Genomic DNA, 27,958 nt, shown 5'->3' with positions numbered 1-27,958 from the left:
CAACCTTCTAAATTCTGGGGTTATATGCCTGTACCACCACACCTAGCTCAAGAAATCACTTTTTTGTTTTGTTTTGTTTTTCAGGATGGCCTTGAACTCACAGCAATCCTCCCATCTCTGCCTCCCAAGTGCTAGGATTAAAGGTGTGCACCACCATGACTGGCTTTATATATATACATATAATTTATTTGCAAACAGAGAGAGAGGGGGGTGCACAGGAGCTTCCTACCACTGCAAAGAGAACTCCAGATGCACACGCCATTTTGTGCATCTGCCTCTGCATGGGTACTAGGGAATTGAACCCAGGCCATAAGGCTTTGCAAGCAAGTGCCTTTAACGGCTGAGCCATCTCTCCAGCCCAAGAAATGACTCTCAATCTGGGTTATAGTTAACTTATTTAGGGTGTCTCCTTTTCACTTTGAGTCTTAGTTTCCTGTTCTGTTGTATAGAGTTGTTTTACCTGGGTGACAAGGTGATATAACTGCTTCCAGGTTCCCAAATCTTCTGGCCAGGATGAGGTAATATCAAGTATAGCCGCATCCTGAGTGGCCCAAGATCATATGATGACTTTCCTCTTCCTTTCCTGCAGGTATCCAAGGCATTGTGGATGCTTACCGCCAAGCCTTGCCACAAGTTCGCCTCTATGGCCCCACCAACTTTGCGCCCATCATCAACCATGTGGCCAGGTTCGCAGCCCAGGCTGCACATCAGAGGACCGCCTCGGTGAGAGCTGTGGGCAGCAGCGGCAAGTAGTAGGGTGCTGAGGGCTAGGTAACAAGGTTTCTTGTGTAACAGGGGAATGTGTGTCTGGGCTTTTTTGGAGGGGTTTGGGAGAGAGGCTTGGTGTAAATGAATGGGTTTGTCGGCAGCAATACTTCGTGCTGCTGCTTTTGACCGACGGTGCTGTGACTGATGTGGAGGCCACGCGCGAGGCTGTGGTGCGTGCCTCAAAGCTGCCCATGTCCGTGATCATTGTGGGTGTCGGCGGTGCTGACTTCCAGGCCATGGAACAGCTGGACGCGGACGGAGGGCCTCTGCGCACACAACTCGGGGAAGCAGCCGCCCGCGACATAGTGCAGTTTGTGCCTTTCCGCCGATTCCAGAATGTGAGTAGGAGAGACTTGCGGGTCTCTGATCCGGGAGTTTCCCCTTCTACCCCTCCTTGGTGTGGCTGGCTTGGAGGTCCAAGTGAGAGAGCCCTCTGACCAAAGACTGGGCAGGGGTGGATGCTGGGCTTTGTATCCTTCCTTCCTTCGCTGAGATGCGGACACGTGTCACGGGCCCTCGTTGATCCTGCCCTTCTCCTTCCAGGCCACGCGGGAGGCACTGGCCCAGACCGTGCTTGCAGAAGTGCCTACACAGCTGGTCTCCTACTTCAAGGCTCAAGGTTGGGCCCCACTAAAGGTGCCTCCAGCCCCAGCCAAGGGCCCTGCACAGACTCCCCAGGTTTAGGTTCCCTTGGAGAGCAGGCTGTGGCTAGTCCTCGGCCTTCTGCCAAGATCCTCTAGGCATGGACCAAGCCTGCATGTTGTTCCCAGAGCAAGAACTGGATACTTTCATATTTGCTTCTGCTTTTGCTGCTCTTGTCACTGGCACCCCTCATTCAGTAAAGACCGTGGCTTCTTTTTTTTGATTCTTAGTTTTGGTTTGTTGACCTTAGGGGGTTGTTGAGGATTCTTTTGTTTTGATAGCCCCCACAAGCAAATTTAGTATTTCTAGCCAGGTATCTCTTCATTCCAGAAGATATGGATTAAACTTTTTTTTTTTTCCTTTGGATTGAACTTTTGTAAAAAACAGACTTTGAATAAAAAGCAAATACATGGTGGTGTGTGCCTTTAATCCCAGCACTTGGGAGGCCGGGGTAGGAGGATCTCTGAGTTTGAAGCTACCCTGAAACTACATAATGGATTTTAGCTCAGCCTGGGATAGAGCTAGACCCTGCTTCAAAAAAAAAAGCAAATACCTACCTCGCCCTGTCTCAGGGTACAACTGAACTTGGGACCATAGACAAGATGGAAAGTGCAATTTGAACCTTTTTGGATATTTCAACTTATTCTGTTATATGAATATACCAAAATTTAGCCAAGCCCTTATTGTTTCTGTTTTATAATTATAAGTAGTTTTGTAACAAACATCCTTGTACAATTATCCTGTGCATCTACCCGGGCATTTTTGAAGAACTTTTTCCTAACTATGGAAATGTTAGATGAAAGGGTATAGTTTAAAATTTCAGAGCCGGGTGTGATGGCGCATGCCTTTAATTACAGCATTTGGGAGTCAGAGGTAGGAGGATCTCCATGAATTTGAGGCCACCCTGAGAGTACAAAGTGAATTCTAGGTCAGCTTGGACTAGAGTGAAACTCTACCTTGAAAAAACAAACTAAAAACTTTCAACAGGTAGAAACAGTTACAGTCAAACTCATACTATTTGTTAATCTAACAGACCCACCCCCTTCCCCAAAATCTCATTTTTAGCTTGAATTTATTTAAATAGGAAGGCTAGTTGTCATTTCCTATGTTTACTTGTGAATTGTTTTTCAGTAGTCTACTCACAGGCTGTGTATGTACCACATCTTTCATTCTGTCACTGTTTCACACATGTTGAAAATGTTTCTGGCCCAGCTGCTATCCTTTCATATACTTTCTATGCAGAACTCAAGAAGCAAATTTTATACATTTTACATTTTTATATATGATATTCTTTCTTATAAAATTCTATCCATGTATCAATAACAAATAAATATATTCTTAAGTTCATATTTATATTGCCTTCTTTTTATTTATTTTATTTTTTCAAGGTAGGATCTTCCTACCTCTGCCTCCTGAGTGCTGGGATTAAAGGCGTGTGCCACCACGCCTGGCTCCTTATTTATTCACAGTGTTGGGGGGTACTAGGGTTGAACTGAGGGTCTATGACATGCCAGAGAAGTCCTCCGTACCACTGAGCTACATCCCTAGCTTTGCCAGTTATTTGGTAGCATAATCTATCTATTTGGATACTTTATTTATTTATTTATTTTCAAGGTAGGATCTAGCTCTAGACCAGGCTGACCTGGAATTTACTATATGGCCTTAAACTCATAGCAATCCTCCTACCTCTACCTCCTGAGTGCTGGGATTAAAGGCCACCACACCCACAGCTGTGCATGGTCTGGAGTTTGATTACAGTGGCTGGAACCTCTCACTTTCTTGCCAAAGGGTGGGGGGCAGTCTGTTGGGCTTGCCAGAAAAAAAGTATAAAAATATTTTGTGCAAGGAATTGAATGCATTTCAATCTCAGCATTTGGGTGATGGAGGTAAGAGGATCAGAAGTTCAAGATATTTCAGGTACATAATTGGTTCAAGGTCAGCCTGGGCTACATGACACTCTCAAAAAAAACAAAACCAGGTGCTGGGGATGTAGCTCAGTTGGCAGAATGCATGCATACAGCCTTAGGCTAATCCCAGCACCACATAAACCAGATGTGGCACACACCTGTCACCTCAACACTCAGGAGGTGGAGGCAGGAGGATCAGGAATTCAAGGACATCCTCAGCTACATAGTGAGGTTAAGAGTAGCTGGGGGGCAGGACAGATGGCTTAGCAGTTAAGGTGCTTGCCTGCAAAGCCAAAGGACTAAGGTTTGATTCCCCAGGGCCCACAGAAAGCAAGATGCACAAGATGGCACATGTGTCTGGAGGCCCTAGTGCCCCATTCTCTTATCTGCCTCTCTCTCTCTCTTTCAAATAAAATTTTAAAAAGAGAAGGCTCAGTGGTTAAAGCTGCTTGCAAGTCTGACAACCTCAGTTTGGTCTTCCTCATTACCTATGTAAGTATAGACGCAAAGAGATGCCCGGGTCTGCAATCCCAGCATACCTATGACAGTGTGAGGTGGAGATCTGGAAGCTGGAAAGCAGAGGCGGCAAGAGAAACCCTGTCTCAAAAGGTGGACAGGGACTGAAGAGATGGCTTAGCAGTTAAGGTACTTACCTAGGAAGCCTAAGGACTCAGGTTCAATTCCCCACAACCCAAGTAAGCCAGATGCACAAGGTGGCACATGCATGTGGAGTTTGATTACAGTAGTTGGAGGCACTGGTGTGCCAATTCTTTCCCTCTCTCATTTGGGGGGGGGGGTAAGGAGGTACTTGAAAGGCAGAGATAGGAGGATCACTGTGAATTTGAGGCCACCCTGAGACTACATAGTGAATTCCAAGTTAGCCTGGGCTAGAGTGAAACCCTACCTCAAAAAACTAAAAGAAAATGGAGGGAGGAGTCTGTTGGGCTTGCCTCAAAAAAGCAGGGGAGGGAGATAATTTTTAAAAATAAATAAAAAAGGGAAAAAAAAGTAGCTGTGGGCTAGTGATATAGCTCAATTAGAAGAACTCTTGCCTATCCTGCACAAAATCCTGGGTTTAGTCTCCAGCACTGCATAAAACTGGGTGTAATGGCACACACCTGTGGTCCCAGCACTCAGCTGGTAGAACTGCCTCAAGGCGCCAGGAGGAGGAGCTTCAAAACAGAAAGTGTGAGAGCCAGGCTTAGTAGTGCACGTCTTTAGTCCAAGCATTCTGAAGGCAAAGGTGGTAGGATTGCCATGAGTTCTAGGCCACCCTGAGACTTCATAGTAAGTTCCAGGTCAGCCTGGGCTAGAGCAAGTCCCTACCTTGAAAAAAAAAAAAAAAAGAAAGAAAAAGAAAGGAAGAGAGAATGGGCACACCAGGGCCTTCGACCACTGTAAATGAACTCCAGACATATGTGCCACCTTTTGCATCTGACTTACATGGGTCCTGGGGAACTGAACCTAGGTCCTTTGGCTAGACAAGCAAACACTTTAACTGCTAAGCCATGTCTCCAGCCCTATTTTTTAAATAATATTTTTTGTTTTTAGTTTTTATTTATTTGAGCATGCCAGAGAGAGAGAATGGGTGTACCATGGCCTCCAGCCACTGCAAATGAACTCCAGATGCATGTGCCACCTTGTGCATCTAGCTTACGTGGGTCCTGGGGAATTGAGCCTTGAACTGGGGTCCCTAGGCTGCACAGGCAAGTGCTTAAGTGCTAAGCCATCTCTCCAGTCCTATTTTGGGTTTTTTTTTTTTTTTTTTTTTTTTTTTGAGGTAGGGTCTTGCAGTAGCCCAGGCTGACCTGGAATTCACTATGTAGTCTCAGGCTGGCCTTGAACTCACACCCACCTCAGCCTCCCCAGTGCCGGTATTAAAGGTGTGTGCCACCATGCCTGGCTAAATTTACTTATTTTTAAGCATACACAGGGAGGGAGACAGGCAGGAGAAAGAAAGAAAATATATGGGTGCTGCAAATGAACCCCAAGCACATGTGCTTCATCTGGCTTTACCTGAGTACTGGGGAATCAAACCCAGGCCAGCAGGTGTTGCAGTAAGTGCCTTGAACCACTGAGCCATCTCCTCGGGCTCTAGAGTGAAGATCCTTGAACCTGATGAACATTAGTTCACCTCTATTTTGTCTTGCAGTCGGACATTCAGTAAAGAACCTGTAGGACAGCTCCCAACCTCACACTAGCTCTCTGACTCAGAAGCTTTCTAGAGACTCTCAAATCTTAATTTTTGAGTATTTGCCTGAAGATAGTTTTCCATCCATCTGCATCTACTAGAAATTGAGGACATTCCCAGACACCCAGAGGCTGACCCCTTGGAGGAAGACAGCCGGGGTCCTGCTTTGTTGCTCTTCACTAGCTGTACTGGAGTGCTTCCTGGCTTGCAGTTTCCTTCTCTGTGGTTGTACTACTGATGGGGAGCTCTCCAAGGAAAGAGAGCTGGAGAGATGGGGGCTTGCTTGCAAAGCCTAAGGACTCATGTTCAATTCTCCAGGTCCCCAGGTAAGCCAGATATATAAGGTGACACAAGCATGCAAGGCCGCACACGTGCACAAGGTGGTGTACATGTCTGGAGTTCGATTACAAAGGCTGGAGGCTCTGTCATGCCAATTCTCTGTCTCATAAAAAAAAATATATATACAAAAAGGAAACCGAAAAGAGAGTGCATTGAGAGGCAGATGCTACCGTAGGTAACAAGCGTTCTGGTCACCGAAGCACTCCTCAACACAGCACCTCGCCAGCACTGACCATTTGCTTTAGCACAGAGCTCAGTTCTACTCCTACCATCAGCATGTTTAATGGGACCCAGTGGCCCCTGTAGCACCATCCCCTGCCCACTCTGAGGTCCGCACACCATGGGCACGGACACGATACAAACATGTGAACCGTGGGTGGCCCCAGTTGCTTAGAATCTGGATCTTCATCTTAGGGAATGCAGATGGAGGGTCATTCTGGGGAAACAAATGGATCATGCCAAGATCTGTTCTCCCGAGACTGCCCTCCCCCACAACCATCTCTCGCCCGCCCACTGCCTTGGCCCTCTTCCCCTCAGAGGCAAACACACCTGCAATTGAAAAGTCTGAATTTCAGATTTGTGCACGTCAAAGGTGAATTTCCCCAAGAAAACTTCAGTCTCGTCATCAACCAGTAGACCCTGGCGGGTGAAGAGTGCATTGAAGGCGCAGTGAAATACAGGGGCAGGAGAAAGAAAACAACTTTGCTCAGGGTCTTGTGTGTGTTGAGTAGCTATGTGTGCGCTTGTGTGTGTTCTGATGGCAGGGCCTGCAGTGGACAAGTTAAGCTGCAAGAAACCAGTCATAGCCAGGTAAAAAAGAAAAGAAAAAGAGAGCCAATCTTAAACAAAAATGGGGGATTAGTCTCATGTGAGTCATTTGCTATGCGCTCATTGTGAGCAGATGACATCTGCTTTCAGAGCAATGCCTTCCTCAGATGAGACAATAGTAGTTTGTAAGTAATGTGGACGCAGGGTGTAAAGTGCTTGGCAAAGCCACATATGACACTTGGATATGGCTACGATCATTTATAACCTGAAAGACAAGGGATGGTGTGTCCAGCGAGGAGATGAGCAGACAAAGACTGAGATGCTGGCAATAATTCTCATGACTGCCTAAGACTTTCTAAACAAATTGCCCCCACCGTCCGGCCTTAGCCCCACTCACAAAGACTGCGAAGTCACGGGGGGCGCTGCTGGCTCCCCCAGTGTGTGCCACACTGGGTGGAGGATGCTGCAGGGTGATGTCGCTCAGCTGCACACGACCTGGCAGCCGGATCACCACCTGGCCTTGGTCACCTTCAAAAGCCCAGCAGTTTCCAGGGAACACATCTGGCTGTGGGGGCGGAAGGGACAGTGGACCATGAGAAAGTAGGGGCAATAAAGGAGGCGAGCCAAGCTTTAAGACCATTCCAGGCTACACAGCAGGATCCTGTGTGGGCAGAGGGACAGCTGCTCCTCTGCATCTTCTGTCCAGCCCAGAGCTCCACCTCCACTTCATGCCCTTGTCCAGCAACATGCCTTGCAGTGCAGAGTCCTCAGCACCCCCAGGTCTGTCCTTGGTTGGAGCCTCACCCAGGCCAAGTCAGATCCCACCTCCACCCAGTCCTTTTCCTAGCAGTCACCCAGGAACCCCGTCTGCAGGCTAACCTCCAGGATGACAGAGGGAGGACGCGCATAGTTCCAGAAGCTCAGGCGGTTCCAGAAATAGACGGTGTTAGTGTCCTCGTAGTCCAGGGATGTCTTCTCTAGGTCGATGGAGGCTCCTGGAGCAGGGAGGAGTAACTTTGAGGGGCTCCAAGGCCTTCCCAGACAGCTGAAGAAGGGTCTATGTGTAAGCGTGTGTTTTTCTGTGTGCCTGCATCTTACCCACTGAGCTCAGCGCATAGTCAGGTTTCCGAACAAAGTCTTCATTCAGCCTCTGGAACACAAGCTTGGCCACTCTCTGAACAGGGGAAGGTGGACGCAGAGGACTGGTTTACAGGTGGCTGAGAACTCAGGGATGGCCCCTGAAGGCCCCAGGAGAGACTCTGCAGTAGGGATCTGGGATGGGGGCGGTGAATCCCAGGACCCAGTGGGCTGTTCTCCTGCTGTGTACCACGACTACGGCAAAGTCCTGAGGCCCTGTCCCTCCATAGGCCCGAGTGCACCCACCCAGGGCTCACCTCGCTGTGGGCTGCGCGAACGCTGGACACCTCCTTGTGGAGCTTAACCAGCTCAGCCTGGAGCTGCTGCAGCTGCTGCCCCTGGGAGTTCACTCGTTGGTGGTACTCACTGCAGGAGGGTGGAGGGAGGTGGGTGCTGTCAGGAAGGGGGCTCTCCCACAGAAGCACCTTCTAGCAGCCACCCACTTCCTATCCGAACCGCCCTCCCTCACCTTATAGTCAGCATCTCCCGAGGCTCCTGTTGGAGAAGGGAAGCCAGGACAAATGCCCACTGGTCAGTTCCGGGTCGTGCTTCTCCCATGCCAGCCTGGGGCAGTCAGACTCAAAAGCACCTCCTCTTTGAGAATCGTCCCCCCTACCTCTGACCCTTCCCTCACCTCCCGAGACAACATTCTGTGCCAGTCCCAGCAGAAATCTGTGCCCAACACTTCTTCAGGATTAGCCACTGCCCACTCCCAGCAGCACAGGGAGCGCCTCCAACAACCTCCACCCACCCCAGGACAATCTCACCAACTCACATTCTCCAGAGGAGGGGCCAGGTACAGCAGCCCCCACCAGAGTGCTGGAGAAAGAGGAGGGGTCTCAGGTGAGGGAGCGTCCCCTGGCATAAGGGAACAGAGAGGAGAGCGGAGGCTGGGGATGGGAAGGCGGGTGGGACACGGAGGTGAGGGACACTAGAGTGGGTTGAAGGACATGGGTAGACACGAGCTGGATTTGGCTGCAACCCTTCAAAGCCGGGGGAGGGGGGCCCAGCGGATCGCCGCCCCTCACCTGCTGCAAAGACGCTCAGCAGCGATACAGCAGTGAACAGGAAGCGGATGGAGCAGACCTCCCTGAAGAACCGGGGAGGAGGCGGAGACTCCAGTCAAACCCCAGTCCGGACCCCAGGGTGGCCAGACCCAGCCCCCCTGCCCCGACCCCTCCCTCTGACCTGTACACACTGCCCAGCACGGCTCCTACCAGCGACATCAGCGCGCTCAGCACCTGGAAGAGGAGGCCTGGGGCCGCGGGAGACGGGCCGTGACCACGAGCACTGGCGTCGCGGGTGCAGAAGGGGATACGGAGGAAGGGGCCGGGGCAAGGGCCTGGGCATCAGAAGGCGGACGTGGGGTGGGAGAACGGGCTGAAGCCCCCCCACAAAAAAGGGGCTGGGGGACTCAGAGCTGGGAATGGTGGCGCAGGCATTTAATCCCAGCACTCGGGAGGCAGAGGTAGGAGGATCGCCGTGAGTTCGAGGCCACCCTGAGACTACAGAGTGAATTCCAGGTCAGCCTGAGCTAGAGTGAGACCCTACCTCGAGTAAACCACACACACAAAAAAGTGTGTGTGGGTGGGGGGTGCTGGACACTCGGATCTGGGCCTCGGACAGGGGTACGGGGGTTCCGAGAGCCCGGCCCGTACTTAGGAAGTTCTTGGGCGCCCGCGGGGGAGGCATCTCCCGCCTCAGATCCAGGGCGGAGAGAAGGTCAAGCTGCTGCTGCTGCTCCTCCGAGACTACGGGAGACCCAGCCGGTTCTGCGGGAGCCCAAGGGCTCCATTGAGGTCTCCACTACCGCGGGCCCCCTATCCCCAGGCTCCCGGGCTCATTCTCCTGAGCCCAAACGAGCCGGACAGTCTTCTCGACCAAAGTTTGGGGGTCCTGCTGCACCCCCAGGCCGAGCTCCCTGCGCACCGGGAGACCCGGGGCCCACGGAGGGACGGCAGCCTGCCCCGCCCCGCTGTCCATCTCCACGCCGTCCCCTTTCCCCAGGCCGCCACTCACGCCGACGCCGGGTGACCAATCACGGGGAAGCCCCGCCCCTAAGGGGGAATCCCCCCGCGCGCGCGCGCGCGCACGCCGCTCCCCCCCCACCCCGCCCCGGGGCCGGGACCCAGCTCCGCCCTAAGCCCCGCCCCCCGCCCCCGGGCTCGACCCCGCCCGCACCCGAGGCCCCGCCCCTCACGGTTGCGGCGCCACAGGCGGTGTGGCCAGTGTGGCTCCGAGGCGCGGGCTTCTGCAGAGAGTCTCCTCCGGGCACGCCGGGCCTTAAGGCGGGCTCACCGCAGTTCGAGCCCCGGGCCCTTCTGCCCTCGGGCTCCCCGGGCTCCGCCCCGGCGGACCCGAGCCCATGGCTGTCCGCCGTCGTCAGGCTCTGCGAACTGTTGCTGTTGTCGCTGTAGAAGTTGGGCGTGTGCTGGTGAGAGGACGCGGCCGAGCTCGGGCGGGGGCTCCGCCGCATCCTGAACCCCACCTCCCCCAGACCACAGGCTCGTCCCGCCCGCCCCGCCGCCGCCGCCGCCGCCGCCGCCGCCCCACACTCGGGGATGCTAAAGCCGCCGCCGAGGCCCTCCGGCCGCTGCTGCCTGCTGCGCGCGCGCGCGGCGACGAGCCCTGCGTGAGCCGCGGGCCGCGCGGCCCCGCTCAGCCCTCCACCGTCTCCCGGCCCGCGGCGGGCCCGTCACAAAGGACGCGAGTCACAGACCTGCCTGTGACGTCACCGGGAGTCATGGCACTCGCCCGACCTTTTTCTTTCTTTTTTTTTTTTTAATTAATTTATTTATTTATTAATGTTTTGAGTCAGGGTCTCAGGTCCTTAGCGTGTATCCCTGGCTGAATCCGGTAACCCACCGTATAGTGCACGAAGGCTCGGAAGCTGCGGTCACAGATGGGCATCACCAACGCCCAGTCGTTTTCCCCGACCTTTGAAGCAGTGACATCACAGCACGTCCCCGGGGCACGCTCAAAAGTGTACCTCAAACATGGCACTCGGGCGCGCAGAGACGGCTCCACGGTGAAGGCGCTTGACTGCAAAGCCGAAGGACTCGGGGTTCGATTCCCCAAGACCCACGTAAGCCAGATGCACAAGGGGGCGCACGCGTCTGGAGTTTGTTTGCAGTGGCTGGACGCCCTGGCGCGCCCGTCCACTCTCTCTCCCTCTATTTCCCTCCGTCTCTTATCTATCTACCTACTTATCTATATGCGTGTCTCTCTCAAATAAATAACTAAAAATAAAATATTTAAAAATAATTACACTCGGGGTGATTTTTACATATGTCAAAGTTTGAGAACCACTTTTCTACTTAAACCCCAGAAATCAATGACGTATTATAAAAATGCCATTCAGGGGAAATCAGCTTCTGTTCCCCCTCCTTCCTGCTTTTCTCGTCTGTACTTGACCCTAACGTGCTCTGTGTGTGTGCCTTATTTCATTACTGACTGTTGTGTCCACTGGATCGTTAACTTTATAAGGATGAGGGTGTGTGTTGGCTTTGTTCATGACTGTATCCTCCAGCAGCTAGATAGGCCTACCCTGACGTTTTGTTTTGTTTTTTTGAGGTAGGGTCTCACTCTAACCCAGGCTGACCTGGAATTCACTATGTAGTCTCAGGGTGGCCTTGAACTCACGGCGATCCTTCTACCTCTGCCTTCCGAGTGCTGGGATTAAAGGATTGCACCACCACGCTCTGCCCATCTTGTTCTTTGAGACAGTCCTCAATTCACGTAGACTAGCTAGCCAATGAGCCCCAGGCATCCCCTTGTCTCCACTCCCCAGTGTTGGGTTTACAGATACACACTGTCATGCCTGGATATCTGAACTCAGATCTTCATTCTTGCACAGCAATCATTTTATCAATTGAGTCATCTCCCTAGCTCCGGAATGTGCATTGTATGTGTGTGTGTGGGGGCGGGGAATGAGGACACCACGGGGCACTTATGGAGGTCAGAGGACAGGGTGTTTCTGTCTGGACCTCACTCTGCTGTTGTTCTTTGCTGTGCTTGCTGTGAGATTCGGGGCATTTTCCTCTCTCCATCTCCCCCATGGCTTCCAGCTTAAATTTTTTTTTTAATAGTTCATTTATTTAAGAGAGAGAGTGTGTGAGAAAGAGACAGAGAGACGGAGAATGGCCATGCCAGGGCCTCTAGCTACTGGAAAGGAAATTCATACGCATGGGCCACCTTGTGCATCTGGCTTACATGGGTTCTGGGGAATTGAACCTGGGTCGTCCTTTGCAGGCAAGTGCCTTAACCACCAAGGCATCTCTCCATCTCTCAAGGGAGCATGCAAAATTCGGTTTAACCATTTTAGTGGAACTTTAAGACAGGAATTATATGGAGTAGCCACCCCACCCAGTTTGTGAGCCATTTTGGCAAGCAAATATTAAGCAAAAACAGCATTAAGAACTAAAACCCCTCAAGTCTAGAAAGAATGTAGTTCAAGTGTTTGCTATGCATTTATTTGTAGAGAAAATAATATGTTACTATAAAAGAAAAGTATGAATGCTTCACTTCCAATATCACCTGCCTAGCCGCCACCCTGACTGCAGTCCCTCACAGTACCTTATTTATCTCTATTGCACTGGTGTTAAGTCAGTGATTGGCTTGTGCAGAGTAAGCCCTTTAGATCCCACCTCTACTGCTTAGTAGTCATTCAGCCTCCCTTACAAGTTTGCACAGCCTTTCCATCGTAATCGAGCTTAGGAATTTCAGGTACAACTGTATGTACAATTATGTTTTATTGCACAGGTATAAATGGCAAGTGATTATATAACCAACCATAAGACGAATATTGGCTATTTAGTCAAAAACATCTAACCTTGTCCTCAGCCACAAATGAAGATACCAATTTGCCACCATCTAAAGGCTGTATTTATTGTGGTACAGTCCTGGGAGCTCACACCACTGGAAATGTGTTAAATACAGAATCCACAGCACATTTCTGGTAACATCAGATATGAAGTACACACACAAGACTAAGTGGTCTGGGCTGGAAGGATGGCTTAGTGGCTAAGGCATTTGCCTGCAAAGCCTAAGGACCCAGGTTCAATTCCCCAGGGCCCACATTAGCCAAATGCACCAAGGGGTGCACACGTCTGGAGTTCTTTGCAGTGGCTGGAGGCTCTGTAACACCCACTCTCTCTCTCTCTCTCCCTCTTTCTCTGTCAAATAAATAAAATAAAATATATTTTAAAAAAGACTTAAGTGTTCTGTGCTCACAAGTCATTTGTGTGCCACCTATGCAACAAAAAGACCAATTTTAAAGCTTTTCAGACAGTTCAATCATGTTTACCTTTAAAAATATATTACCATGGTGGGCTGGAGAGATGGCTTAGCGGTTAAACGCTTGCCTGTGAAGCCTAAGGACCCCGGTTCGAGGCTCGGTTCCCCAGGTCCCACGTTAGCCAGATGCACAAGGGGGCGCACGCGTCTGGAGTTCATTTGCAGAGGCTGGAAGCCCTGGCGCGCCCATTCTCTCTCTCTCCCTCTATCTGTCCTTCTCTCTGTGTCTGTCACTCTCAAATAAATAAATAAAAATTTTAAAAAAAAATTAAAAAAAAATATATTACCATGGCCTGGAGAGATGGCTTAGGCAATTAAGGCCCTTGCTACAAAGCCAAAGGACTGAGGTTTAATTTCCCAGGATCCACATAAGCCAGATGCACAAGGTGGCACATACATCTGGAATTCGTTGGCAGTGACCAGAGGCCCTGGCATGCCCATTCTCTATCTATCTGCCTCTTTCTCGCTTACTCAAATAAATTAATTATTTAAAAATATTACCACACTAGTTAGGATTTCTTATTAATTACATGTTTTGACATTACAAGTTGGTTACGAGTTCTGAATTTTTGCCAAGCTTGTTTATAAATACAAAATCATTTCTGATAATATATTTGCAGTTTCATCTTCAAGAGCTGATAAGAATGGTGACAATTTTATGGGCTGGAGGAATAGCTTAGTGGTTAAGGCGTTTGTCTGCAAAGCCAAAAGACCCAGGTTTAACTCTTCAGGACCCACATTAGACAGCTGCACAAGGGACACACATGCCTGGAGTTCATTTGCAGTGGCTGGAGGCCCTGGTGTGCCTATTCTCTCTCTCTCTCTCCCTCCCTCTTTCTCTGCCAAATAAATAAGTAAATATTTTAAAAAGACTGGTAACAATTTTAGGGTGAAAAAATAATTAAAAGTAGCCAGAGCCAGGCATGGCAGCACATACCTTCCATCCCAGGCTGAGCTAGGATGATCACCATGAATTCAAGACCAGCCTGAGACTACCTAGTGACATAGTGAATTCCAGATCAGCCTGGGCTAGAATGAGACCCTACCTGGAGAAACAAACAAACAAAAAAAGGTTAGAAATTTTAGTAATGATTTTTATTGTTTTTTAAATATTTAATTATTTGAGAGAGAGACAATGGGTGCACCAGGACTTCCAGCCACTGCAAACGAACTCCAGCTGTATACGCCACCTTGTGCATCTGGCTTATGTGGGACCTGGGGAAATGAACTGAGGTCCTTTGGCTTTGCATGCAAGCGCCTTAATTGCTAAGCCATCACTCCAGCCTCCCCCCTTTTTTTTTATTGACAGCTTCCATACTTACAGACAATAAACCATAAAAATCTCCTCCCCTCCCTCACTTTCCATTTCATAAATCCACACTCTATGATGTCCCCTCCCTCTGTCTGTTAGTCCCTCTTTTTTTTTTTATTTTTTTTTGTTTTATTTTCATTTGTTTATTTGAGAGTGACAGAGAGAGAGACAGATAGCTAGAGAATGGGGGTTCCAGGGCCTCCAGTCACTGCAAACGAACTCCAGATGCATGCACCACCTTCTGCATCTGGCTTATGTGGGTCCTGGGGAACCGGGATCCTTAGGCTTTACAGGGAAGCACATAACCACTAAGCAATCTCTCCAGCCCCCCCTTTTTAATTAAAATATATATACTTATTTATTTCAGAGAGAGAAAGAGGGAGAGAGAGAGAATAGGAACGCCAGGGCCACCAGGGACTGCAAACGAACTCCAGATGCATGTGCCCCCTTGTACATCTGGCTTACGTGGGTCCTAGGGAGTGTCAAACTGGGATCCTTTGGCTTTGCAGGCAAACACCTTTAACTGCTAAGCTATCTCTCCAGTCCTAGTCTCTCTTTTATTTTGATGTCATCATCTTTTCCTCCTATTATGAGGGTCATGTGAAGGTACTTCTAGGCACTGAGAGGTCATGGATATCCAGGCCAGTTTCTGTGTGGACAAGTGCATTGTAAGCAGCCCTACCCATCCCTTAGTTCTTACATTTTTTCCACCACCTCTCCTGCAATGGGCCATAAGCCTTGGAAGGTGTGATAGAGATGTTTCAGTGCTGAATACTCTTGTCACTTCTCAGCACTATAGTGCCTTTTGGGTCATCCCAGTGGTCACCACCATCTGAAAAGAGAAGCTTCTCTAATCAAAAATGAGAGTAGCATTAATATGTGGGTATGAATGATAAGTGTTGTGTTTACAGGGCATTTTGGTGAGCATTAAGGCAGACAAGAGCAGGTGTTACATTCCTAAGGCTCATGACATCCCCTGCCACAGGCTTTTGATGAGGTTTTTAGTACCAGGCATGTATTCTGTCCCTTGGAGAAGGCTTCCAGTCCAGTTAGAGAGCAGTTGGTTTCCCCAGAACAGACGTGGCACTATTGCACCTGTTGGCTCATTTGGCCTAGCTGGCCAAAGTTGGGACTTGCAGTGCCCGCTGTTCTCACTGCTGATGACTTCTGTCTCCCATCGGGCTGCATGCTATGCAGCGTTTTCCAGCTTTCTGTCAGCTGGTCTACAGGGAGGAGGTTTTCAGCTCAGCTTGATTTTTCAGTGACCTTGAAGCACAAGCATGTGGAGTCTTCAGTAATAGGGTCTTACCACCTATTCCTGGTGGAAAACCAAGAGTCTTGGCAATAACCAATGTTTTTGGGGCATCAGGGACCTCCCTGGCCAAAAATTCACTGGACAGTATTCCATTCCTGACACTGAATTTTTTTCTAGTAACAATCTATGGCTTCTGGGTGTGCCATTATCCAAAAAGTAGGTTTCCATATAGCTTATTCATAACATTTTTATTCTTTTTATTTTTTAATTTTTATTTATTTGAGAGCGACAGACACAGAGAGAAAGACAGATAGAGGGAGAGAGAGAGAATGGGCGCGCCAGGGCTTCCAGCCTCTGCAAACGAACTCCAGACGTGTGCGCCCCCTTGTGCATCTGGCTAACGTGGGACCTGGGGAACCGAGCCTCGAACCGGGGTCCTTAGACTTCACAGGCAAGCGCTTAACCGCTAAGCCATCTCTCCAGCCCACATCTTAAATTTTGATTAACCCTCCCCCTACCCTTCCTTTACTCAATCTCTTCCCTTGACCTTACTTAGGCCTTTCCACCCCCAGTAACCATTAGTAATGATTTTTAAATGCTGCATACTTGAGAAGGCAAAAACTAAAGCATTTTCCTTTAGTTCTCCTACTTCATAAAAATGATTTTCAACTTAAATTTCTCTCTCTCACCCTTTAAATATTTTATTTGGGCTGGAGAGATGGCTTAGCAGTTTTCCAGGTTCCACATAAGCCAGATGCATACGGTAGCACATGTGTCTGGAGTTTGTATGCAGTGTTGGCAGGAGGCCCTGGTGTACCCATTCTTTCTCTGTTTCTCTCCCTCTCTGTGTCTCAAATAAAAAATTTAAAAAATATGTGTTTGTTTATTTGAGATAGAGAGAGAATAGATGCTCCAGGGTCTCCTGCCACCACTGCACACGAGCTCCAGATTCATGGGCAACTTGGTGCATCTGGCTTTATGTGGGTCCTGGGGAACTGAACCCAGGCTGTCAGGCTTTGAAGCAAGTGCTTTTAACCACTGATCCAACTCTCCAGCCCTCAACTTAGATCTCTATCACCTGCATGGAGTATGAAGATAAAAACAAGGCCCCCACATCACTGAGGGCCTAATGCAGCTTACTCCCAAAGCAGTCATAATCCTTGGCAAATTTACCCTGTGCGGGGCACTGAGTCATGCTTGAGGGTGTTAAAGTTCACACATATGTGAACATGTGATCAGGAACAAAGGTGCTAGAACTGTAATTTTTGTAAGCACCAGTGATTTTTTTTTTATTGACAACTTCTATGATTATAAACAATATCCCATGGTAATTCCATCCCTCCTCCCACTTCCCCTTTTGAAACTCTCCTCTCCATCTATCCCCTCCCCCTCTCAATAAGTCTCTCTTTCATCTTGATGTCATGATCTTTTCCTCCTATTATGATGATCTTGTATAGGTAGTGTCAGGCACTGTGAGGTCATGGATCTCCAGGCCATTTTGTGTCTGGGGGGAGCACACTGTAAGGAGTCCTACCCTTCCTTTGGCTCTTATATTCTTTCCACCACTTCTTCTGCATTAGACCCCCTGAGCACCCACATAAAGCCAGATGCACAAAGTGGCACACTTATCTGAAATTTGCAGTGGCTAGAGGCCCTGGCGCACCCATTCTCTCCGTCTTGTTCTCTCTCCTTGCAAATAAATAAAAAAGAATATACTTAAGGACTGGAGAGGTGACTTAGCAGTTAAGGTGCTTACCTGCAAAACCTAAGGACTCATGTTCGACTCTTCAGGTCCCACATAAGCCAGACAGACAGTGACGCAAGCATGCAAGGCTGCCCGTGTTCACAAGGGGGCGCACTCTGGAGTTCGACTGCAGTTCCTGGAGGCCTTGGCATGCCAATTTTCTTTCCCTCCTTTCTGTCACTCTTACATAAAAAAAAGGCAGTCTGAACCAGGCATGATGGCGCATGCCTTTCATCCCACCACTCAGGAGGCAGAGGTAGGAGGATCCGGTCAGCCTGTGCTAGAGTGAGACCCTACCTCAAAAAACAAAAACAAAACAAAACAAAAAAGGCAGTCTGTTGGGCTTGCCTGTAAATATATATTTAAGCCAGGCATGGTGGTTTCACTTCTAATCTCAGCACTCAGGAGGCAGAGGCAGGAGGATCGTTCAGGGCCAGCCTGAGACTATATAGTGAATTCCAGGTCAGCCTGGGCTAGGGTGAGTTCCTACCTTGAAAACCAAATGCTGTGGAGTTTTTTGACTGTGTGAGGAGAGTGTGTAGGGACAGTGTCTTCTGTAGCTTAGGCTGGTCTTAAACTTTTGTAGCTGAGGATAAGAATGATTCTGGACACACCAGAGTCTCCAGCCACTGCAAATAAACTCTATGTGCATTCGCCTCTTTGTTCATCTGGCTTTAGGTGGGTACTGGGGAATCAAACCCAGGTCTTTAGGCTTTTCAGGCAAGTGCCTTAACCACTAAGCAAACCTCTCCAGCCCTGATTCTGAATTTTTGATTCTCCACCTCCCTAGCACCGGAAATAGTCTGTAAAAATTAGTTTTATATATATATACATACATATATGTGTGTGTGTGTGTGTGTATGTACACACATATATATATATATATATATATATATATATATATATATATATATATATATTGGGGTCATGCATGCTACCACCTGAACTACACCCTCAGTCCCTCAACTTCAACACTGGGATGGAAAAGCTGAAGCACACAGAAGAGCCATGTCTAACAGAATCCTGTAACAAGGGCCAGTTATTCTGACCCTCAATCTTATCTGCTGCTGCTGCTGCATTCCTTGTATCCCAGCCAAGCTGAACAAACCCTATGTTCCAGAACACGCCCTTCATTTCTTCCTTTTTCTTTTTTCTTTTGTTGTGTGTGTGTGCGTGCGTGCACGTGTGCTTTTTTGGAAGTAGGTTCTCACTCTAGCCCAGGCTGACCTGGAATTCACTATGTAGTCTCAGGCTGGCCTCGAACTCAACAGTGATCCTTGTACCTCTGCCTCCCGAGTGCTGGGATTAAAGGCGTGTGCCACCACGCCCAGCTCTTTTCTTTTTTTCAAAAAGAACCTTTATTCCTTTTAATGCCTCTTATGCTTATTTGCCAGATGCCTTTGGAGCAATGGCTTTCTGGGCTGGGGCCTTCTGACCCTTCTGACCTTTGGGAGGTGGGGCCTTCTGACTTTCTGGTCAGGGCCTTCTGGGCTGCAGCTGTCCACTTCTTTGCGGGACTTTAGCTTTAGTGGCCACCGCCACTACAGCTGGGATGGTGGCCTTAGCCACAGGAGCTTTTGTTTGGGAGTTTTCAAGATAGCTGCTCTCTGAAATTTCTTAATTTCATTCTTTTATTTTTATTTTTCGTTTATTTTTACTTATTTGAGAGTGACAGTGAGAGAGAGAGAGAAAGAGGCAGATAGAGAGAGAGAGAGAGAGAATGGGCATGCCAGGGCCTCCAGCCACTGCAAACCGAACTCCAGATGCATGTGCCCCCTTGTGCATCTGGCTAACGTGGGTCCTGGAGAATCGAGCCTCGAACCGGGGTCCTCAGGCTTCACAGGCAAGCGCTTAACCGCTAAGCCATCTCTCCAGCCCTCATTCTTGATTATTCTGTTCCTCATGACTTCAAAATGATCAAAATCTGTCCTCTTGGCTTTCCTTTCTCTGGCTTCAATCTTCTTGGTCCATCTTGTGGCGGCCCACTTAGTACTGATATCTGCCTTCTCCCAGGCTTTTCACACATACTTACGTTGGGCGTGGGCACTGTACAGGAACTTAACGTGACGTCAGTGAGCTGCATGCACTTGGAAGGCATGGCCTGCCTTCTTACCCGGGTGCAGCCTCCATCCACCAAAGCCCTATTCTGATCAGTCACATCAACAGTCATGACCTGCTTTTTGGCATGAGGCTCAGAGGAGACATAGGCAACCTGGCCAACCACTATGGAGCTCCGGAACACCATGACGGCAGCATTGAGTGAGAGGTGCCCTTCATCTCTTTCCATTGTCTATGTGCTGTCCCTGATCACAACTTCAGTCCTGAAAGCTCACTTTAATCAACTTCCTCTGTCCCTGCCCTTTCTCTTCAAGGATTCCCTAGTCCTGACCCTTTCTTATTGTGATGGTAACTGTGGTGTGTTATTTCCTTTTTACTTTATAATTTTCTTATGAGACAGAGAGAGAGAGAGAGACAGAGAGAGAGAGGGAGAATTGGTACATCAGGGCCTCCAGCCACTGCAATCACACTCCAGATGCGTACGCCACCACCTTGTGCACATGTGTGACCTTACACCCTTGTGTCACCGTGTGTATCTCAGGACCTGGAGAGTCAAACATGAGTCCTTAGGCTTCACAGGCAAGAGACTAACTAAGTCATTTCTCCAACCCTTCTTTTTAAAAAATATTTTATTTTTATTTATTTCTATATTAGAGAGAGAGAATGAATGAATGCATCAGCGTTTCCAGCCACTGCAAACGAACTGCCGGTGCATGCATCATTTTTTACTTCTGTGATTTTCTCAGATAATGTTTTTTTTTTTTTTGAAAATAAGTTTTTTTTAATTTATTTTTTAATTAATTATTTATTTATTTGAGAGCGACAGACACAGAGAGAAAGACAGAGGGAGAGAGAGAGAATGGGCGTGCCAGGGCTTCCAGCCTCTGCAAATGAACTCCAGACGTGTGCGCCCCCTTGTGCATCTGGCTAACGTGGGACCTGGGGAACCGAGCCTCGAACCGGGATCCTTAGGCTTCACAGGCAAGCGCTTAACCGCTAAGCCATCTCTCCAGCCCCAGATAATGTTTTTTGTTGTTGTTTTAGTTTAATTTTGAGACAAGGTCTCACTATGTAGCTCAGGCTGGCTTTCATCATGAGCTCTTCCTGCCTCATCCTCCCAAGTGCTGGGATTGCCAGTGTGGGCTAACACACTGGATTCTGATCAATGTTTTGAGGGTCTACCCATGAACTACATCCTGAACTGGGCATTGAGAATACAGAGATGAATAAGAAATAACATGAGGGCCAGGTGTAGTGGTGACCATCTTTAATCTCAGCACTGGGGAGGTAGAGGTAGGAAGATCACTGTGAGTTCGAGACCACTTCATAATGAATTCCAGGTCAGCCTGGGCTGGAGAGAGGGCTTAGCGGTTAAACACTTGCCTGTGAAGCCTAAGGACCCCAGTTCGAGGCTCGACTTACCAGGACCCACGTTAGCCAGATGCACAAGGGGGTGCATGCATCTGGACTTCGTTTGCAGTGGCTAGAGGCCCTGGTGCGCCCATTCTCTATCTCCATCTGCCTCTTTCTCTCTTTGTCTGTCATTCTCAAAATAAATAAATAAATAATTATAAAAAAGAAAATCCAAAAACAAACAAAAATAATAACACGAGGGCTGGAGAAATGGTTCAGCAGTTCGGATGCTTACCTACAAGGCCTAATGACCCAGGTTCAATCTGCCACAGAGTGATACATGCATCTGGAGTTTCTTTGCAGTAGCTGGAGGCCCTGGTGTGCCCACTTTCTCTCTTTAGCTCTTTTTCTCTGCATGCAAATAAATAAAATATTTTTGAGCCGGGCATGGTGGCGTACACCTTTATTCCCAGCACTGGGGAGGCAGAGGTAGGAGGATCGCTGTGAGTTCAAGGGCAACCTGAGACTACATAGTGAAATTTAGGTCAGCCTGGGCTAGAGCGAGACCCTACCTCAAACAGCCAAAAATAAATAAATAAATAAAATATTTTTAAAAAAATAGCATGATGTCTGTGACCCTGAGGCCCCATAGACTAGCAAGGAGCAGACTGTGGTCCTGTCTTTTCCATTCTCACCCTATTCCAGCTCCCACTGCATAGGGACGGGATCAAGGCTAAGCATCTTGTCAGCTTGCAGTTAGTGCAGGCAGAGAGACTGTGCTGACCACTCGGACCTTACTCTTACCTCTCAGTGCTCCCTCCTTCTCCACCCATGACCTCCAGGCCTGCTGGCTGTGTGTTTGACTTAAGGGCAGGGATTGCTGAACCTGCTGGGTGAGTCCAGTGAGTCATGGGCAACTCAGGTGGGCAGGAGGGCAAGTGAGCAGAGAGAGAGAGAGAGAGAGAGAGAGAGAGAGCGCCAGTGCCGGTGGGACCATGGCTCTGACAGTGTGTGTGAGACGCCTAACAGGGCTGCCGGGCACCCATGACCGACAAGTGAGGCTCAGCTTTCGTGGTGAGATTTGCATGGATACTCAAAAAAAAATTTTTTTTTTTTTTTTTTTTTTGGAATTGGGGAGCTCTGGGATCTTCATTCCCTGGACCTCCACCTTAAATCCTGGCCATCTCCATAGCCTGTCTCACTTCTCCTCTACCTGATATCTTCAACCCTCTGCTTCTTTTCCATCCTATCTTCTACTTTTCTCTAGGGACTAGAGATTGGACTAAGGGTGGAGAGGCTGTGTACAGAGGGGCTGACAAATGACAAGCTTCTGTTCTGAATAGGTTTCACCCAGAAAACAAGGAAAATTCACTGTGGCCAAGAAGCAGATGTCAGTGAGGTCAGTACAGATAGCTTCTGGATGGGGAGAAACCAGTCTGTCTCCTTTCCGGGTTCATTCTGGGGCAAAGGGTCTCGTTCTTGGACGCGAACAGGTGTGTTCTCTGGAAGTGGAGTGTTTCTCAGGTTTGGGATGTCAGACCTGAGTTTAAGACAACACAGTCCCAAGACTTGAGGAGATTACTTTGTGATTGGTGGTGAGCCCCAGGTCAGTCCTAGTTTAGAGTCCACCTCATGTTGAAGGGCTGGATTCCAGAGATCCGTCCTACGGCTGCCTCAGGTCTGGAGGATTGGTTTCTAGTTCAAGGTTAGAAACAGGCTCTGGATCAGGGTCAGGGTCAGCCCAGCACTGGGTACCACAGCTTCCTCCTTGCCTCAGCTGTTCCGATGGCCCCATTACGGGGCTCCACTGTCTGGGGAGAGTCTGTCTGTGCAGGTGGTCAACTGCAGCCGTGTGTTCAGCCCCAGGTGAGTATGGCTGGGGAAGGCCTCTGGGTGGCTTGGTGCTATTCGCCTGGGTCCCTCTTCTGCCCTGCCCCTTTCCATTCTTCTAGGTCTCTTGGAACCCTGGTGATCTCCTTGCAGCAGCTCCAGAGTACTGGGCATCTGGTGCTGCGGGAGGCCCTAGTGGATGAGAAATTGCGAGTGTCCCCAGTAAGTCCCACCAACTGATAGTCTGCCATCCCCAAACCTAAGATTCCCCCTATCAGGCATGTCCAACTTGTGGTCCATGGGGCCACATGCATATGTCAAAGGATTGGGCACCCTTGCATAGAAGCTTCCATTTAACTCAGGGGGAAACTCAAGAGCCAGAAAGGAGTGGCAACAAGTCTCCCCAGTCTAGGCTCCTTCTACTGAAGACCCCTTCATGGCCAGAAGCAGGTTCAGCTTTGAGGCTTAAGGGTGGTGTAGGCTCACTTTTTTGTTGTTGTTGTTTTGTTTTGTTTTTTTTTGAGGGAGAGTCTAGGTTCACCTGGAACTCACTATGGTCTCAGGGTGGCCTCGAACTCATTGTGATTCTCCTACCTCTGACTCAGGAGTGCTGGGATTAAAGGCATGCGTTGCCATGCCCTGCAGGCTTATTTGTTGTTAGAAAGAAAGATGAACCCAGGGGTTATGGAGTTAGCTCAGTATGAGCTTGTTTGGGGAGCATGAGGACCTGAGTTTGGTCTCCAGAATCCATATAAAAATGCCTGGCATGGTGGCATGTACTTGTAATCCCAGTGCTGAAGAGGCAGAGACAACAGCATTCCTGAGATTTGCTGGCCAACCTAATAAGCAGGCTTCAGACCAATGAAAGACCATGTCTAAAAATTAAAAAAAAAAAGATGGATTCCTAACCATGACACTAAAGGTTGCCCTTTGACCTTCATATGCTTGTGCACACATGTGCACAAAAACCTACACATATACCCATACACACCAGAACACAAATAATACACACATACACAGTCACACAGATGAACTTGGCTGGATTTTCCTGGTATTTCACAGGAAGTCAAATCTCAGATCTGCTACCTCCTATCTGAGAACTTGGACAAGTTATTTAGTATCTCTATGCAATTTCCCACTTAAATAATGTGAAGTCAGATCAAATGTTGAGATAGGTCTTGCTGCAGCCCAGGCTGACCAGGAATTCACTATGTAGTCTCAGAGTGGCCTTGAACTCACAGAAAGCCTCCTACCTCTGCCTCCCAAGTGCTGGGATTAAAGGCATGCGCCACCACACTTGACCTAAAAACACTTATTTTGTTTTTTTTTTTTAATTTTTTTTTGTTGTTGTTCATTATTTATTTATTTATTTGAGAGCGACAGACATAGAGAGAAAGACAGATAGAGGGAGAGAGAGAGAATGGGCGCACCAGGGCTTCCAGCACTGCAAACGAACTCCAGACGCGTGCGCCCCCTTGTGCATCTGGCTAACGTGGGACCTGGGGAACCAAGCCTCGAACCGGGGTCCTTGGGCTTCACAGGCAAGCGCTTAACCGCTAAGCCATCTCTCCAGCCCTTATTTTGTTTTTTTGACATAGGGTCTCACTCTTGCCCAGGCTGACCTGGAATTCACTATGTAGTCTCAGGGTGGCCTCAAACTCACAGTGATCCTCCTACTTCTGCCTCCTGAGTGCTGGGATTAAAGGCATGTGCCATCATGCCTAGCATAAAAATATTTTTTGAAAGGTTGCATATATTTTTAATCCCAGCACTCTGGAGGCAGAGGTAGGAAGATTGCCATGAATTCAAGGCCAGCCTGAGGCTACATAGAGAATTCCAGGTTAGCCTGGGCTAGAGGTAGACCCTACCTCAAAAAAAACAGAAACGGGCTGGAGAGGTGGCTTAGCAGGTAATGCACTTGCCTTCGAAGCCTAAGGACTAGGTTCAACTCCTCAGAACCCACATAAGCCATATGTACAAGGTGGCACATGTGTCTGGAGTTCGTTTGAAGTGGCTAGAACCCCTGGCACACCTATTCTCTCTCTCAAATAAATAAATAAAATATATTTTTAAAAAGAAAGAAAGGAAAACCGGAAAAAAAAAAAGTTGTGAATAAAGCCAATGTGATGATGCACATCGGAGTCAGAGGTAGGAGGATCACTATAAATTCATGGCCAGCCTGGGGTTACAGAGTGAGTTTCAGGTCACTGGGCCTAGAGTGAGACCCTACCTTGAAAACAAACAAATAAATAAATATATATAAAAAAATAAAAGCTTGTGATTATTAAAATTATTGATAATCAGAGATGATCAAGTCGCTATAGATGCAGGCCACAAGGGTCTCTATTTATAGTTGGAACAAAAGGCTTTATCCTTAGGGTCCTTAGCCCCAGGACAGTATGAAGGGCCCTAGGGGACACTAGGTCTGCTTTCAGATCCAGGTAGAGCTTGACTTGAAGTATCAGCCCCCTGAGGGAGCTGCTGGAGTCTGGGCAGAGGAAGACTTTGGGACACCCAACCGCGACAGGTAACCTGCCTAGCCACCTAAGCAAAGCTTAGTGGCCATAGCCCAGACTGTCCCTGGAAAGAGGAAAGCAGCACCCAGTTCCATTCTGGACCTTCTGGACACTGTGACCCTTGAACCCACGGCAGCCAGGGTGCAGTTCTAGTCAGGCCTGAGCCCCTCACTCCTTCTCTCCTCCTCCCAGCGCAGAGCTGATCATCCCCAATGTGGGCTTCCAGGAGCTGGAGTAAGTATGTGGGGGTGACTTAGGGTCACTGGGGTCAGTCTTGGGGTTAGGAATCAGTGAGTGACATGGTTTTAGTCTCAGGGTTGGGGGTTTGGGACTGACTCAATTACAGGGTCAGAGGTCAGTCCTGGAATTAGGAAGTCAGTTCTGGAATTCAAGTGGTTACAGAGTTACAGGTCCGGTCCTAGGATCACCGGGGTCAGTTTAAAGGTTCAAAGGTCAGTCCTAAGGTCAACAAAGGTAAGGGGTTCCCGGCACAGATCCTAGGCACGTTCCTTGAAAGAGAACCTTTCCTGTCAGGCCTGGGGAGGCCCGGCTGGAGCGGCGGACTGTGGCTCTGGGCCATAGGCTAGCGAGAAGCCTCGCTGCACGGGACGATGAAGAGAATGAACTGGAGCTGGAGTTGGAGCTGGAACTGGAGGATGAGCCTGATGTGGAGCTTTCTGGGGTAGTGTTCAGCCCCCTCAAGAGGTAACTAGAGCCCACAGGTACCTGCTCTCACAGCCTGTGCTGAGTCAGTCTCTTTCACACACACACACACACACACACACACACACACACACACACGGCCCCTCACCCATCCATACTCACAAACACCAGGGCAGTGGGATATCCCAGGATCAAGGGTCACTTACTCATCAGAAAGTTCAGTTCAGCTATACTGGCTCACACAGTGGTTTGTGATGGAATGCGATGAGGGCAAATTTTGTGGCTTGTGGCACTGTCCTAGTTCTTATAACAATGTCAGCACATAGTAGGTGCTCACTAAGTTTTGGTGGAGCAAATGAATGGCTTCAGGTATCTAGGAATGAGTGAGATTCTTCCTGTAGGCTTGAGATGGAGGCAAGACAAAGCAATCCCAAACGACTCAAAATCCAGACTTCAGAGAAAGAGAATTCAATGCCCGCCCCCGCCCCCCCCTCCCCCGTCCCAAGGTAGGGACTCATTCTAGTTCAGGCTGACCTAGAATTCGCTATGTAGTCTCAGGGTGGCCTCGAACTCATGGCGATCCTCCTACCTCTGCCTCCAGAGTGCTGGGATTAAAGGTGTGCGCCACCATGCCCAGCAAGTGTTCATTCTTAGCGTCACTCAAGTGTGTGTGTGTGTGTGTGTGTGTGTGTGTGTCGGTGGGAAGGTGGGGGTGGGGAAGCAGAGCTGACCCTAAGCGTCTCCACAGCCGAGTTCGAGGCTTGGCCCGAGGGGACTCTTTCCAGGTGTCCAGAGCACAGGACTTCCAGGTACTGCTTTCCTGCCACATTCTAACCCTCGGCGAGCCCCTCTTTGAAAGGTTCCCTCATTCATTCCTCTCCCTACCCAGGCAGGTCTGGCTTTCTGTCTTCCCTTTTCTGCACACCTTAGGTGGGAGTCACCGTGCTTGAGGCCCAGAAACTGGTGGGAGTCAACATTAACCCTTACATAGCTGTGCGTGTGGGGGATCAGCGCCGAGTGACCGCCACACAACGTGGGACCAACTGCCCATTCTACAACGAGGTGGGCACAAACCCGAGAAGGAAGGTGGCTTAAGAAGGAAGGAGGGGAGCCAGGCATGGTGGTGCACGCCTTTAATCCCAGCACTTGGGAGGCAGAGGTAGGAGGATCGCCATGAGTTCGAGGTCACCCTGAGACTCCATAGTGAATTCCAGGTCAGCCTGGGCCAGAGTGAGACCTTACCTGGAGAGGAGGAGGGGGGGAGAGGAGGAGAAGGAGGAGAAGGAGGAGAAGGAGGAGAAGGAGGAGGAGGAGAAGAAAAGAAAGAAGAAGAAAGGAAGGAAGGAAGGAAGGAAGGGAGGGAGGGAGGGAGGGAGGGAAGAGGGAGGGGCGGTTCCTAGAGTGTAATTGGGTGGGTTGTCAGGCCTATAGATAGGCAGGATTGTCTAGGCTGAGGGAAAGCAATGAGACGTTGTTGAAGGGAGAGGACCAGTTTCTTTGCAAGGGTCTGGGCAAGATGGTGGAATCCTTCACGCCTAGCCTCTCACCTGCCTAACCTCTCTCAACCCCCACTTCAACCCAGTATTTCTTATTCGAATTTCACGAGACCCGGCTTCGCCTCCAAGACTCGTTGCTGGAGATCACGGTGAGGAGAGTGGGGGAGAGGTTTCTGTTAGCAAAGGGGAGGCGCTCAGCTGAGCGTGGTGACACAGGCTTGTAATGCCAGCGATCGGGAAACTGTGGCAGGAGGATCGCCACAAGTTTGAGGCTAGCCTGTGCTATGAAGTAGAACTGTCTTATGAAGGTAGGGAGGAACGCAAAAGCTCCAGGACTAACAATCTTTCTCCCTCTTTCTTTTATCTTATTTTTTTAGTTGATAATTCATTCCATTTATTTTCTTTTCTTTATTAATTAGTTTTGTACTTTCTCCCTTTTCTTTCTTTCTCAGGCTTTCCATTCACAGACCCTCCCATTTATGGCCACCAGGATAGGAACGTTCAGGATGGATTTAGGCATCGTCTTTGACCAGCCAGGTGCTGAACCCTTCTTATTGATTTGTGCAGGCAAGGACCCCCAGAAATTGGTCTCTGGACAGCGATTTCCTCTCCGTGAACCCCTGGATAGTAACCTCTGAGACAGCCGTTGCTTGAAAAGGCTGACCTTTCTTGCACTCCCGCCCT

General features: G+C 49.1%; 3 protein-coding genes and 1 pseudogene across 7 annotated transcripts in view; 2 read left to right on the top strand and 2 right to left on the bottom strand.

Annotated features, from left to right (window-relative positions):
• The window catches only part of Cpne1 (copine 1), a 49,093-nt gene extending 46,334 nt beyond the window's left edge, over nt 1–2,759 (top strand). For all 5 annotated transcript variants that reach the window (XM_045156569.1, XM_045156566.1, XM_045156565.1 and 2 more), the window contains 3 exons: nt 590–723; nt 870–1,106; nt 1,312–2,759. In XM_045156569.1, the coding sequence (XP_045012504.1) occupies nt 590–723; nt 870–1,106; nt 1,312–1,452 (512 nt within the window). In that variant the 3' untranslated portion in view covers nt 1,453–2,759. The remainder of the gene's footprint in view (nt 1–589; nt 724–869; nt 1,107–1,311) is intronic.
• A 3,345-nt stretch (nt 2,760–6,104) lies between these two features.
• Spag4 (sperm associated antigen 4) lies at nt 6,105–10,229 on the bottom strand. The gene is made up of 12 exons (XM_045156776.1): nt 9,934–10,229; nt 9,411–9,524; nt 8,941–9,007; nt 8,781–8,842; nt 8,528–8,571; nt 8,222–8,247; nt 8,010–8,118; nt 7,714–7,789; nt 7,495–7,610; nt 7,013–7,180; nt 6,397–6,486; nt 6,105–6,283 (listed from the first exon to the last, which is right to left on the bottom strand). The coding sequence occupies exons 1-12, from the start codon at nt 10,226–10,228 to the stop codon at nt 6,128–6,130; spliced, it is 1,323 nt and encodes a 440-aa protein (XP_045012711.1). The 5' UTR covers nt 10,229; the 3' UTR covers nt 6,105–6,127.
• An 8,512-nt stretch (nt 10,230–18,741) lies between these two features.
• LOC123462982 lies at nt 18,742–19,603 on the bottom strand (annotated as a pseudogene).
• Nucleotides 19,604–21,764: 2,161 nt separating this feature from the next.
• LOC101611340 (fer-1-like protein 4) overlaps nt 21,765–27,958 on the top strand; it is a 43,860-nt gene continuing 37,666 nt past the window's right edge. Inside the window, exons 1-11 of the mRNA XM_045157256.1 lie at nt 21,765–21,843; nt 22,113–22,168; nt 22,547–22,635; nt 22,722–22,821; nt 25,035–25,126; nt 25,308–25,349; nt 25,650–25,820; nt 26,527–26,587; nt 26,709–26,840; nt 27,361–27,423; nt 27,727–27,811. Coding sequence (XP_045013191.1) covers nt 21,765–21,843; nt 22,113–22,168; nt 22,547–22,635; nt 22,722–22,821; nt 25,035–25,126; nt 25,308–25,349; nt 25,650–25,820; nt 26,527–26,587; nt 26,709–26,840; nt 27,361–27,423; nt 27,727–27,811 — 970 coding nt within the window. The remainder of the gene's footprint in view (nt 21,844–22,112; nt 22,169–22,546; nt 22,636–22,721; nt 22,822–25,034; nt 25,127–25,307; nt 25,350–25,649; nt 25,821–26,526; nt 26,588–26,708; nt 26,841–27,360; nt 27,424–27,726; nt 27,812–27,958) is intronic.

This window comes from Jaculus jaculus, chromosome 8, assembly GCF_020740685.1.
Source record: "Jaculus jaculus isolate mJacJac1 chromosome 8, mJacJac1.mat.Y.cur, whole genome shotgun sequence".
Classification (NCBI taxonomy): Eukaryota; Metazoa; Chordata; class Mammalia; order Rodentia; family Dipodidae; genus Jaculus; species Jaculus jaculus.
Note: the sequence above shows the minus strand (reverse complement) of the source record. Positions and strands in the feature narration are given on the sequence as shown.

What these genes read in the sequence shown, in the direction of transcription:
- Spag4 (XM_045156776.1), bottom strand. Translation starts at nt 10,228, where the DNA reads ATGCGGCGGAGCCCCCGCCCGAGCTCGGCCGCGTCCTCTCACCAGCAC. An exon ending in GGCGCCCAAGAACTTCCTAA is followed by an intron (nt 9,008 to 9,410) that starts GTACGGGCCGGG and finishes CCGCGGCCCCAG; the next exon opens with GCCTCCTCTTCCAGGTGCTG. An exon ending in TTCGCGCAGCCCACAGCGAG is followed by an intron (nt 7,790 to 8,009) that starts GTGAGCCCTGGG and finishes TCCCCTGTTCAG; the next exon opens with AGAGTGGCCAAGCTTGTGTT.